The 13,862-nt window shown below is 38.7% G+C and overlaps 1 protein-coding gene across 4 annotated transcripts in view; it reads left to right on the forward strand.

Annotated features, from left to right (window-relative positions):
* LOC115433098 (roundabout homolog 2-like) overlaps nt 1-9,708 on the forward strand; it is a 102,389-nt gene extending 92,681 nt beyond the window's left edge. For 3 of the 4 annotated variants that reach the window (XM_030154316.1, XM_030154315.1, XM_030154318.1), the window contains 10 exons: nt 295-321; nt 468-507; nt 2,083-2,210; nt 2,862-3,134; nt 4,048-4,210; nt 4,449-4,706; nt 5,647-5,852; nt 7,457-7,612; nt 7,710-7,961; nt 8,242-9,708. In XM_030154316.1, the coding sequence (XP_030010176.1) occupies nt 295-321; nt 468-507; nt 2,083-2,210; nt 2,862-3,134; nt 4,048-4,210; nt 4,449-4,706; nt 5,647-5,852; nt 7,457-7,612; nt 7,710-7,961; nt 8,242-8,243 (1,505 nt within the window). In that variant the 3' untranslated portion in view covers nt 8,244-9,708. The remainder of the gene's footprint in view (nt 1-294; nt 322-467; nt 508-2,082; nt 2,211-2,861; nt 3,135-4,047; nt 4,211-4,448; nt 4,707-5,646; nt 5,853-7,456; nt 7,613-7,709; nt 7,962-8,241) is intronic. The other variant, XM_030154317.1, reaches the window with a different exon arrangement.
* Nucleotides 9,709-13,862: the final 4,154 nt, after the last annotated feature.

Consider the following 13,862-nt stretch of genomic DNA (forward strand, 5'->3'; position numbering starts at 1 on the left):
ATCACCCTCATTTGCCCTTTAGCCTCAAAAGAATTGATGTTATTCAGAACATACTGAAATGCAGTGGTTCAATGCATTTCTTTACTGAATTTTAACAAAAACTGATCTAAAGTATCAAGAGTGATATATTATGAATGAACAAACAGATCTCATATCTGGCTAGGATTTTATAATCTCCTTCAGAGTATGGCTTCAATTTTTTTTTTTTTTTTTTTTTTGCATTATTAATAAATATTAACTGTCGTTCTGTCTACCTTTGAAATATAAACCTCTCCTGAACTTTTTGAATTGCAGTTCAGTCCTTTACCTTCACACGTGCAGGTCAGTATGTCTTTACATTTTGCATTCAAGTAATAACTGCAACATAAGCAACACACATTCACTGTGGCACTGCATATATTAAAACGAAATAATTGCAGTAATTTTTTTTTTTTCTGTCCTCCCTCATTTCCTACAACATGCTACAGTGACATTCCAAAGAGACAGAGGCCTGATCAGAAATGGAAGGTAAGAATTTAAATTACCTTATAAAAATCAAAGAAACCCACGCCTAAAGCTTCCCCGCTGACATTTTACTGCAGCACTCAGTCTGCCTTCCCAATGACAAGAGCTCATTGTGATACCTGAAATGAATAGTTCTTTCATGATGAATGGAATTTGCATACATGTTCCAATATTCCTCCTGCTTACTCATATCAGGCTATGATTTGCACTGATGTATACTTGATGAAATCATTAATCACCCCTTTGAAGTGAGTGCTACCAATTAATGCAGGTGGGCCACTGTTTTGTTCACTGGCTCTTTTTCAGTTCATGTGAGGGTGCTGGCAGAGTGAGAGGTCGTGGGAGGAGGAGAGAGGTGATGAATGTGCTGTTTAAAAAGCTTGGCATACAATATGATAGGTTTTATGCTGGTATGGAACAACAAAGTGTTGGACCTTGAGACTACACTCAGTGTCCATGAGAATTATCAGCCTGCTCAAAATGCCTAAAATGAAGCCTAGCTGTGTATCTGAATATCAAAGCATACTCAAACACTGAGAGAAAAAAGAGAGTTTACTTTCATAGGAGAAAGAATGAAGGTCCACTTCTTTTTTCATCACTTTCTCTTACATCTTTCCGTTTGGTTACTCCTAAGCAAGAGGATATAAGCCCACAGCTAGAACAAATGTTGCAAATAATGGACTATAAATACACAGATCTTGCTTAAACCATGTGTCCAAGTGTGTTTCTCAACACCAGATGTGCACATATCGTGTGTGTTAATGCGTTGGTACTGCCACGTGTTTTGAGTAAATGTATGTAAATGTATGCTTGTGTATTTTAAAATGGAAATTATTGACGTAATTGTTTAAACACCTTTGAGCCATCACCAAGTCATCTGTGAACAATTCCTTGGCACTTGGCAAATCAGGCTCAGTGGGAAATTCACTATGTAGATGCACATTAAGTAAACATATGCGAATAAGGTGTGTGAAGCATGTGAATATTTTGCTGTTTCAACAGAAGCTGAAGGAAGTGGTCATAAATTGTTTTTTTTCCTTCTGAATTGCTGCCCACAACTTTCCTACCTTGAAGTCAAAGTCTGTATTCATGACTGTTGTATTTCACTAAGACAAAATGACACGGTAGCTTTTCTAAACCACCTAATGGGCTTTTGCTGTCTCTGTTGCCATGGAGACAGTGCACAAGTGTAGCTGATCTGCCAGAGGCGGTCCATGATTCTCAATTTAAAATGTAAATTTCTGTTGTGCTAAGGCTCTAAAGTGGATTTAGTGTGTATTTAGGCCTGCCTGGTTTCTCCAGGGAGAGTTAGGGGTGGTGGAGTTAAAGGGTGGCAGAAGTCTGATTTATAGACTTGCCATTTTATGTCTCTCTGTTGTTTATTGTCGCTTGTGCACGAGGCTGCTCCACAGGCGAGAATATGCTGAATGAGTTTTCACATCAATTTGTTGTTGATGCAGCAAGGGGAAAAAAAAAATGAACAATACTGTTACGGTGCAAGCTTGATATTTAACAATGTCACTCCTTTTCTCTGCTTCGCGCTCTCCTCTCTTTGTCTTTCTATGAACATCTTGTCAGCCGCCCTGGTCTGCTGAAAGCAGGTGACCCTGGCCTTCCCTGGTTGGCTGATTCCTGGCCATCCACAAGTCTCCCAGCTAATGGGGGCTTAGGCAGTCCAAAAGGCAACAACAACTTTGGCCGAGGAGGTAAGAAACATGATTAGGCTGGGGTGACAGGAAACACAGCGCCTAGTAGGACAGTTTTGACATTCATCCCTCGGAATCACAGTGACAAGACATCACACATTAGTATGCACACACAAACAACCAAGAGCTAATAAATTAAAACAGCCTTTAAGGGCTATATTTTACTAATTTGATTTGACAAGCCTGGTATTTGGCTTAAATTTGTAATGTTTACATATACTTTATGTCTGTTGTTATTCTTCTTCTTGCCTGGCCTTTGTGCAGTTTGTGCAGTTTCATAAGACTGAGATTTTAAGTTCTATCTACTGTGTGTATTTGTGTGTTTCCATGTTCTCTAAGCTCACTGGACCCCTGGTGAGCTGCAGGCTTTATGTGTGCAAGACATTAGATCTGAAGGTTAGCACTGTTCGAATATCCCTCTCGTGAACACTCCACTGGGCCTCCACAGCGTGTTGCATGCTAATTATGGCTGTAGATAATCACTTTCATTTATATCAAGTCCAGTTGAGACCTGTATTTAACTAATAAAGAGTGCCAGAGCAGCAGGGAGTGTTAATGACCTTAAAGATAGTTAACTTCATGTCAACTTATCTCTCCATGATCCCTTTTCCCTCTCCTATCTCTCTCTGTCCCCCTCCTCTTCTGTCTCAGATGTGTTACCGTCGGCTGCTGTGGAGAAAACGGGCACCATGCTGTCTGATGGTGCCATCTACAGCAGTATTGACTTCATGGGGAAGGCAGGTTACAGCAGCCCAGCGCGAGGCAGTCAGCCCACCCCCTATGCCACCACTCAGATACTCCAGTCTAACAGCTTCCATGAGCTGGCTGTGGATAGACCAGATCCCCGCTGGAAGGCTTCTCTCCAAGCCCAGCAGGAAATTGCAAACCTGGGCTACTCGCTAACTGACAGACGCCCTGGAAGTGGTATGAGCCATGATCAAATGTGTACTATACAGCCTCTTCCTTGTATATGTGTGTGTGTGTGTGTGTATGTACATATGTGTGTAGTGTTTGGATTCATTTGCATGTATCTTGGGTGGAACATGCTTGTGGATTGCAGCATTGCTAGAATACTCATCTAAAACCACATTTTACAAGAAAGTGACAGGTAGTCAGATTTTTCTTTGAAAAAAAAAAAAAAGGGGGAAAAAAAACCTCCTGCTGCAAAGTTGACATATAAACTGGAGAAAGAGCAAAATGAAAAGAGGGGAATATACTTATATATTCACAGAAATTAGACCCTTAGGATAATGTTCTTAATTACACTTCTGTCTTCATCACCATTCTACCCTGGGAGCTCATCTAGCCTAGAAATGTCAGACAATCATGATGCATTTCTTTGGGTTAACTTGATTAGAGATGGCGGAAAAACCTTCAGCGTTCTGAGTTATTAATGGAGTATAGATTTACTGTGGTCATTGAGGCATCTCTTTCTCTACTTTTTGTAGTTTTGTGCGATGTCTATTCTCAGCTAAATGTCAGACTTATCAGAGATAAAGTAGAGCAAGTGTAGGAATCTGTATCGAGGCGAGTTAAAGCAGTTTGCTACAGGTTTTGATGCCTCTTAAAGAAATGTCAACATTGAGAAAAAGTCCTAATGCACTGTCAGCGCACAAAAAAAGAGACATAATGAGCTCTTGGTGGTAGACAGGTTTTGAAAAGTTGAGATTGCAGAAAAAGATAGAAAATAGCTTTCAAGGCAGTATTGCATGTGTGTATGTGTGGATCCACGGTAGAGTAAAATTTAGTCATTAAAAGTCCTGGCAGAGCAGATTGTACTTTGGTTTTTTTACCATTGTAGGAGACTATTTTCCTTTTTCTGTTCACCTTCCCTCAGGTGCAAAGGTTGGGAAGAAAAAGAAGGTAAAGGGTGGAACAAAGACCTCTAAATCAAATGGGACATGTTGGGCGAACATGCCTCTGCCTCCACCACCCATGCACCCTCTCCCTGGTACAGAGGTTGACCTTGACCGTTACCCCCAGGAAAACCATGGAGGAGGGTAAGATACATTCATATGTCATCAATCTCTCCCCTGAAAGAGACACGCAAACACAAAAAAACACAGATGCAAACACAGAGGTCACAATATACTGCACCTGTGCCTGCTGAGCACATGTTTTCTAACAGAAGCCCTGGTGTAGAGCTTCACACAAATGATCACACAAGGTTTCACAAATCTGTTTTTAGTACTTCATGCACATTTTTGGATTTAAAAAAAAAAACAAAATCTTTTTCAGATATGACAGCAACAGTTGGGCACCACCCATTTCTGTCCAGACCTACCGTCATCAGAATCTGGACAATGAAGTCGAGGAAGAGCGAGGCCCCACTCCTCCACTGAGGGGAAGATCCTCATCACCAGCAGCTGCTCCCTTCAACCAGCCATCCTCTTCTTCTCTCAGCTCAGCTCACCATGAAGAGATGCAGTCTATTCTGCAGGCCCACTTGGATGAGCTGACCAGAGCTTACCAATACGAAGTGGCCAAACAGGCATGGTAAGAACATTAGCTTTTATCGCTAATTTGTTGTCATTTGAAAATCTGAAAGGCATTCGAGGACCTCCAGTTGCAGTATTTGACGATTTAGTTCAGCTAAAGTCAGGCATTGCATTGATTTTCTTTTCTGCACTCGTATTATTTGCTTAATTTACATAATTATGTTGCTGATTATGAATGATTTTTACTTTACTGTATCTTACATGTGTTTTTTTTTTTTTTTTTTTTTTTTTGCCTCTAAAAAACCTGGCTGCACCACAGGCAATTGTGTTTGTGCATCACCATTTTGTTCAAATACATTTTGGTTGCACAGCAGGAGAAATGGCTGTAATTTTATTCATTTCATTCCATTCATAGTTAGAATTTTGCATATCAATGGCTAATGTTTGAGCAGCTTATAGTGTTGGTATTTACATGTGTCAGCTCGAACTACGCCACATGTTCCTTGCCAGCGATAAAAACAGCTCTCCATTGATTACACCTTTGATGGAGCATTGGAAAACTTGACAAGACAGTGGCAACACGTGTTGGAGGGTAATGACTGGGTTTACTCTAACATGCTGTTCTGACATCAGTAAATAGAGTTGATAATTATGCATGCATCTCCTCTATGGTGGGATGTGAGCCATCGTGGAGGACAGCTGTGGGGGAGATAACAGGCATGTTGGTGACAGCCCTGCCCATCCAGATATCCTTTATCCAGTCCAATTACAACTCCATTGTGTTAGCACAACACACACCAGCAATGAGAAAGTAATCAGTGAAATCACTGCAGGCATTTATAGTCTCTGCACATCGCATCTCTACCTTTGTGAATATGCACTGATTTAGCATCCTGGAATTTGTTTTGCAGTATTTTCTTTCCTTATTATATGACCTAGATTGCTTTTTAAAGTGTATTTTGTTCAGTAATATTGAGTATTTTCCCACAATTAATTAGGCACATGAAGAGTACTCCAAATGTGCCCAACACCCCCATTCCTCCAATGGAGTTCATGTCCAGTACACTCGGCTCTGATCTGGGTGCCACGCTGCTTTCTGAAGAAGACGAGGAGGAGGAGGAGGAAAGATATGCTGTAGTGTCAAAGAATTTATGTGGCTTTGAGTACACCCCTGGTCACAGCGTGGACAACCTTGAGGGCTCAGGTAGGTTTCACAGGTGGCAAAAATAATTTTATAGAAGGCGTTACTTTTAAATGCGTAGACCACCGGGTCATTGACAGCAAGAGACAAGCACATAAATAAGAGTCCCGCAAACCACAGCGGGAACTTCCTGTATGAAAAATATATTGTAACACTTGTGAAACATTGTCCACAATGATGAAGGATTGGAAAATATATAGACATGCATTTATTAGATCAATTTTATTGCATAAGCATTTCAGAAAAGACCACGAATGTTCTATCATTAGTGTCAAGACTATACAAAATTGCACATTTTTATGGTCAGTAATAAAACAAAATCATAAGTGAAATTGTTAAAATGTGCAAAAAACAGCTAATATTAACAAATAGAAACACTGACAATAATGGTTCAAAATTCCCATCTTTTGCCATAATCCGGGGTTTTGCAAATGTGTCCAATGTCAACATTAGGACGTGCCAATAGGATCTGGGGCCAGTGGGGCAGAAAACACAGTCTGACGCCTGGCTGATCTATCACCTATGGACACCCCGCATTAAAGAGGATCTCAAAGAACAAAGCATACATTAGGATCTTTAATCAAGCATACAGTATATGCCAGTAGTTGTCTTTTACATTGTCCAGAAACATGTTATCACGAAAAAGTTGTACAGAATAAATCCAAAAGTCGACGTGGGCAAATGGAAATGGAAAAGTTTCACAGATATTCAAAGCTATATTAGTTATGCCCTTTCTTTCTGGGAATATTCTTTGGCACTGAGACGTTCAGACAGCTTGTTAAGGTATTTGAAGCCATGCTTGCATAGGCGTCAAAATGATAACATAGAATCTTTTAATACACAAGGAGGACTCTACTTAAAAGTCGCATGTCCCGCATTTAAGATTTGATGCATTTATAAATAGGGTGCTGTCTGAAACTGTTTCTGAAACTTGAAGGCTTCTCCCACAGGAGTGGAATGCTACCGTTTTTAGACTTTAGTTGTTTGATAGGTTAAGAGTTTAGCTTGTATATTGAAAATATGTGTTTTCAACACTTAAAAACTATTTCAGGGCAGATTACAGGTCACTCAAACTAAAAATATTTACAAACGTTAGCAATGCAAACATTTTAATGTCTCATTTTTAGCTGTCAAATATTATAATTCACTGTCGTAGCAATGTGTATAAGCAGATAAAAAAACAAAATCTAGTGTCCAGTGAATATGAACAAAGCTGATTTAGAGCCAGTATTTCCAATGGGGCTGCCATTTGCAATTATGACCCAATTTTACATGATTTCCTACTCTAAAACATTTAATTGAGGAGTGAAATGAAAAGATTCAGATTCTAAATGTAAATAGCTCTTTTCATCTGAGCACTATGAGTTTGTCCTTAATAAAGAATTCACTAACCAGCTTTTATAACAACTGATTTATTGATGTTCATTTCTATAAAAGTCTGTACACAAACGCAATGTGTGAATCATCTTTACCATGTTCCGTATCCTTCAAGTATGTTATCCGGTTATAAATAAATATAATGTGTTTAATGTCCTCCCAGACCTAATGCTGTTCCCTTCATCTCTTTATGTTTGATAGATAATTCTTCCTGTACTCTGCATTTACAGGTAAAACCTCACAGAGTCGTTCAGACACCTCGGCCACATCGGACCACGGTGCAAAGAGCTCACATAGCCTTGGCCACAAGAGGGCGCCACTGACAGGCCTCAAACACACAGAGAAAGTTGGGACTCTGCCGAGACGAAGAGACACCAACACAGATGGTGTGTTATGTCTAATATTTATCAGAGGGTCCTGTATTAAAACAAATAGAAGAAGGTGCTGTTGTGGTGATATCTCATTGTATCTGTTTTATGTCAACAGCCCACACGTCGGCCATGAAGTCTTTACACAGCGTGGGTTCCCGTATGAACAGCTCGTGGGCGCCTGCATCCTCCGACCCCTCTGAGGAGTGCATGGTGACTGTGTCGACACTGGAGCGGCAGCATATGGCGTCCTGGAGTGGCACAACCGCATCTGGCAGAGCCACCCTGGGCAGGAGTTCCCACAAGAGACCTGGCACAGATCCATCGGGACATCCACCAACACACAGCACAGAGAAGAGGGAACATTGTAAGTGGTGGTACTCATGAGTGGGTATCAGTATGCATATATTACACCTGTTCTAATGTGTTGCATGTGGAATTTCATTCAAACCTGTCAGTTAAGTTTGTTTTGTACAAATAATGCAGTATTTGTTTGTGTGTGGGGAAAAGATCGCATCAATTCCAAGCACGCATCCAATGATTTATTGACAGTTTAATACGAAGACAAAGTTATTGAAAATAAGGATTTCATTGTCACCCTGAATTTACAGTTTTGTTTTCGGTGTGTGTACCTGCCTCTCTTTCAGAGTCTTTGTGAAGCCTTTCCCTGCAGTTGCTGCCTGTCCCAGGACACCTTGTTTATAAGCGCTATGAGATATTCTCTCTGCAAGTAACACTGAATGATGTTTGGAAGTTGGAAAGGAGACAGAACGAAGACAGAGAGACAAAGTGTGAGATAAAATGCAGAGCTGTAAATGTCATGTACAGACACAGACACCAGTCACAGTGTTATTTTCATCCCCCTCTTCAAAAGAGTAAACAGTATGTTATACAGTATGTCTGCTTCTATTTCCTGTCACATGGTGTACTTCAATTGACACAGTGGAGATGATGAAGAATCACGACAAAATGACTAATTAAAATGAAAGGACTTGCATAATTTGTAAATATATTTTTTAAATGGTTTCTCTTTTACTTTGCTTTGCTATGCAAGCCAAACCCGATGTTGTCTTTTTTTGTGATTTATTACTGTGAATCATTTTTCATTAATGCTCAAACTGTTAGCTTACTTTGGTGAAGCTACTGTATTGTTGTACTTTGCACAGAGCGTTTTGGTGAAAATAAGCACAAACTCATTGTCAGCTGAGCTGAGGAGAAGAATCATAATGGCAAAGAGGGAAATCTATGTTGAACAGAACTTAAACAGAAAATATACTGTACACTTGGCTGTTAATTGTTCTGAATTATACCCATATATTGAGAGACATAAGGAATAAACAGGTAAATACTTCGGGAATAATGGGCCAGAATAAGAATGCTGTTATGTGTTGTAGTAACGGTGGTTCTTAACAGCGCAAGAACATGTGTTGATGGTAAGAAAGCAGCACATCTGCTATAATATCCAAAGCAATGCCATACAAAATAAGTATGTGTCTTCTCTGCCATTCCCAAAAGAGTGTGTTAATAGGAATATATATACAGTATATTTTCATTTTGATCATTCTTTATCAATTACATACAAAAGAAACTTGATGATTGTGCAATATATAAAGGATAATAGAACAGTAACGGGAAATGTGTCACTGGAAGGTAGTTGGTAGAAGCCACCGGCCTTGGTGAGGTGGAAACAGATATGTACAAATCTCCTCACAGTACCCGAAGACAAACACATTTCAGGGTTTAACTATAGATGATGTTAAACACCACAGTAATTCTACCAGATCTGTTCCTATGTGCTACATTGTTGAGTGGTTAATGGGTTGCACTATCGTCTTACAAAGATGTATAGAATTGACTACCTGCCAGAAATGAGGATCTTTGGGACACCTTTTCCAGATTGAAATGAAGCCAATTAGCATTTTCTGCCAATGAGATTCACGATGCAATGTCTTTACACTTGTTTGGATGGTTTTGTTTTGATCATTGTTCTGGTAATGGCTCTCCCTTTGAAGAATCTTTACTTGCCAGATTGGTTTGCCCTCAGGAATACACAGCCACATACAGTAGGGCAGTTTTTCAATCCTTTGATGCAAAATAAAATGTGTATGTGAAACGACCCATTCTGTCATCAAGATGCATTTGGGATTCATCTAAAATACTGCATTCATTTGCCTACAAATGTTCATTTTTGGAAATATTTTGGTAGAGCTGTTAAGTATTTTTTTAGTAATATTTTTGCTGTCCATAATCTGGGGTATGCACTACATTCTGTTTTAAGGAATGAAAAATGATAATTCTGTGCAGGCATGGGCAAGATTATATCAATTTCCAGTATGTACCAAAACAAAATATGCATAGTGTCAGTTACTTTTGGTCTTAATAAGTCACCATTTTACACATCCTTTCATGGAAAATTAATTAATCAATGATATGTTTTTAACTCCGTGTTAGTTTTTACATCAACACCAACTTTACTCCATTATTGTAAATTCAAGAAAGAAACACTGTTACCTTCGGATTGCATGACCGCTATAATAAGGATTTTGCTAACACTGATATGGACAGGGAATGATAATCGCCTCGGGCCATAGATGCATTTGACAGTTTGGGAACCCTTGTCAATTTTTGTATCTTGAGAGGGATAGGCAAGGATTAGTATTGTCTGCAGATATTGTGCAGACAAGGACCACCGTGTGCAATCCAGCATGTAAGCTTTAAATCCAACCGGTTGGATTTAAAGGTGCAAGGAGGACTGAAGAATCTTTTCCACTTCTTTACTCACTTTACCCTCGTTTGTCTGCCCGCACAGGGACCATCGTTGCTCCCTTAACAGTGCTATCACCCAGTTGCGCTGGCTCCTCTTGATTTACCCTGCTTGTAGTGCATGCGAATTTAATGGGAGCACATACAATAGCCAAATCCACAGAGCCCAATTACAAGGTTCCACCTGCAATCACAGATCTCAAGTTCTGTGTCATAAAAACTGAGTGTAATACACATGGTCTTTGGTTGGTGGTCACTTAATGGTCTGTTGTGGTTCTGGTCGGAAAAGAAAAAAAAAACAGTTTACTGAACTGTTATTTATTGCTGAGGTGCTTTTTTTTAGCCATCTGGGGAACAATTGGGACTGTTTCTTTCCAAGTTGTTATAAACAAGTGGAAAGCATCTTAAAATATATTATTAAAGAACAAGTGTTAGCAGCAGAGAGCACCATATGTATTCGTTAATACACCATGGTTATGATGTTTTCCACTTCACAGCAAGAGCATTTGTGGTCTTATTATTTCAGTTTTGTACAATTCATGCTGAATGACCTGGGGTGAGGCCAGGAGACAGACAGAGAGATCAGAGTAGCTAGTCTGGTAAAGAAATGCATCAATCAAGTAAAGTGGATCCATATCAGGGAGACTGACACTTTAACCCTTTCATGCATAGTGGTCACTACAGTGGACAGCTATTCTACAGCTGTTCTCTTGAATATTCATGGGTTTTGTTGTTTTAGGTCCATATCAGCCAATACAGTAGATGCTTATATACCATCCCATACACTGACTTTCATACTGTTACTGTAACTTTATGTTCTTGATAAACCTGATCTGCAGTAACATGTTTGAGTGTAAAGCTATTGCTAATTGTTATTAGACTGTAATTAATAGTTTTCTTAAACAAAAAGATTGTTTTTGCACATTATCTCCATGAAGTGAGTAATAACTAGTATTAAAGTGTTAAAATGTGAGAAAACATCAGATTAGTTGCCTTAAAAATGTTTTTATTTCATAGTTTTCACACAGTATATCACTTTCTGATATTGTGTTTAAATACATGTATCTTTGCTTCAAAAATTAACCATATGGTGTCCAGATGTGTGGACATTTTTAAATTCCATGAAAAATAGGTTCATTAAAAAATGTTCGGTCGCATTGTTTTTTTTTCATACCTAAAGAGGAATAAAAAAGTCTTGAGTGAGGTTCTTAGAACTCATGCATGAAAGGATTAAAAAGAACAACTAAAGAACAAATAAACCTCAGGATTAGTGTGCAGTTTCATTAGTAGATGAATGCCACCTGAGCTGGTTTTATTGAGACTGTTCCCAACTGAGAAATGAACTCACAACAGTATTTAATCTATGAAATAAACTAGTTGTGGATATGGGGATATTTTATTGATGCAAGAAGTTGCTAATATTTCACTGTTTGACGTGAGCAATACTGGAAAACAACTGTAAAATACATTCTGTTAGCCTCTTAGCATAATTTATAAGTCCTGTTTTTTTCTACTGAACTTTACTCTCCTAAAATTGCTGCTTTATTTAATGCAGATATCACAATTTGGCCAAAAAATATGACCAAGGCAATTATGCTATCAGGCAAACAATAAACTGTTGTAAAGTCATGCACATGTTTCTTGATATTCAATTACTCCTTTGCAGGTGTCAACATTGAAGATGTTAAGGACATTTTTTACAATAGTACAATTTACCATCTGGCTCTAAATGAATACCATCTCATGTTTTTTGGAAAGGTGGTTCTAAAAGGGGAAAAAAAAGGTTCTGAGGTATAAAACAGCTGTGCACGGTGCGACAGGACCTTCGACTATTGTAAAAATATAAGCAGTTGGTTCTACGGTAATGAAAACACAATGGTTGTTATTTCCAGGTGATTACCCGTAACAAAAACAAAATTCTGATTATTATATTCCATTTTCAGGAATTAGATTTGTCTGAATCGTACACACGGAACATTTAGTTGTCTTGTTTTAGTCAGTCATTAGGGGCAAAAAAAAATCTTATTCCATTAACACAATAGCAGTTTCCCAGAAATGTAATCACATATTAATATCGTCAGTGGTAATAGGGTTCATTCTATTTATTCTCAAGCTGCACTGATGTGATATTTTAAATACAGACCTCACCTACACTCTGGTTTGGAATGAGTTTTGCCTTTTTTATAACCAATTATGCGTGGATATGTAAACAAGATTCACTTTTTAGAGACCATGTTTCACAATACCCATGTTTCCCCTCGGTAGTGTCTTTTTGATTTCTGTAATCTCACAGTGGTAGGCTACATAAACACAATGACATTTTCATTGGACTCATCAGTGGGTGAGCTGCAACCCCCTGGGTGGTATAAAATAAACGCCTTTACACAATTTTATTCATAAATGCACTGAGACAAAGTGGCTTAATTGCCATATAACTACAAATGCACTGATAAAATTTAAACACTGGGTTAAGGGAATTTACAAAGACGATAGATCTGGCTCAGGCAACTTTTTTCAGTTTGACCTTTTTTCTTGATCAGCCTAATCTAAAACTTTACATCTTCAATTCACATCAGCAACATTAGTGTTGTATATTCAAAGAAGTTAATGCTTATATTTCCAAAGTAAGCTATCATGGGCGCACTTAGTCACACAGTGAAAATTGACATATTACAACAAAATACAATGCATGAGCAGTACAAATGCTGAGTCATTATGCTCTATTTTAAAGCAGTATGAACTCAAAGCGGTGAGGAAAATTAACACCATAGGGCCTTTGGACAGAATGTCAAAATGTGACGGGATGGGGTGAGTTATTATGTGATGATACTATGTTCACCATTTGGAACAAAATGTTTCATTGGAAAAAAATACTTTGTGCAAATTTCACCCAAAAAAAACAAGAACGGGCAGTTTTCCTGTGGTTAAGGGGTTAAGACATCAACTTTTCTACACTACCTAACAGGAAAAAAAACAAAAAAACAAAAACAATCCGATGAAATGAATATAAGTTTTTCTTCCCTGAGTAATTTTAGATAATAAAAAGCAACCAGTAGTAAAAATGCGTATACAGTTTCAGATGTAGGCAAAACACCATCTGACCTGTACATGGCAGCTCCCTTGGGTGTTGCTCTAATTTGTTATCATGGGCACTTAATTGAAAATAGACAGGTAACCTGACTGCCGTACACAGATGAGGTTAGCAATGTATCCCAAGAAAGTTCCAAGTAAGGTGGTGAAGTCACATGGCTGCATGGACACAAACACAAACCTTTGAGTTCACTGTTGTTTTAACAGACTGTTTATCGAATGGAGGAGGAACAAGTGGGTGTCCGAGGGTTAAGGGTTGTGTAGTTGAACCAGGATTGTGTAAGATTTGAACCAACACAAACTCTTCTGGCTGAGGAACAGTCAGACTGAAAGCTGACCTTTGACCCCTCAGCCATAAAAGACTGAACTAGTCCAAATGACCAGGTCTCATTTTAGACTCTGGAATCCTGTTTTG

This window comes from Sphaeramia orbicularis, chromosome 14 (genome assembly GCF_902148855.1).
Source record: "Sphaeramia orbicularis chromosome 14, fSphaOr1.1, whole genome shotgun sequence".
In the NCBI taxonomy this organism is placed as follows: Eukaryota; Metazoa; Chordata; class Actinopteri; order Kurtiformes; family Apogonidae; genus Sphaeramia; species Sphaeramia orbicularis.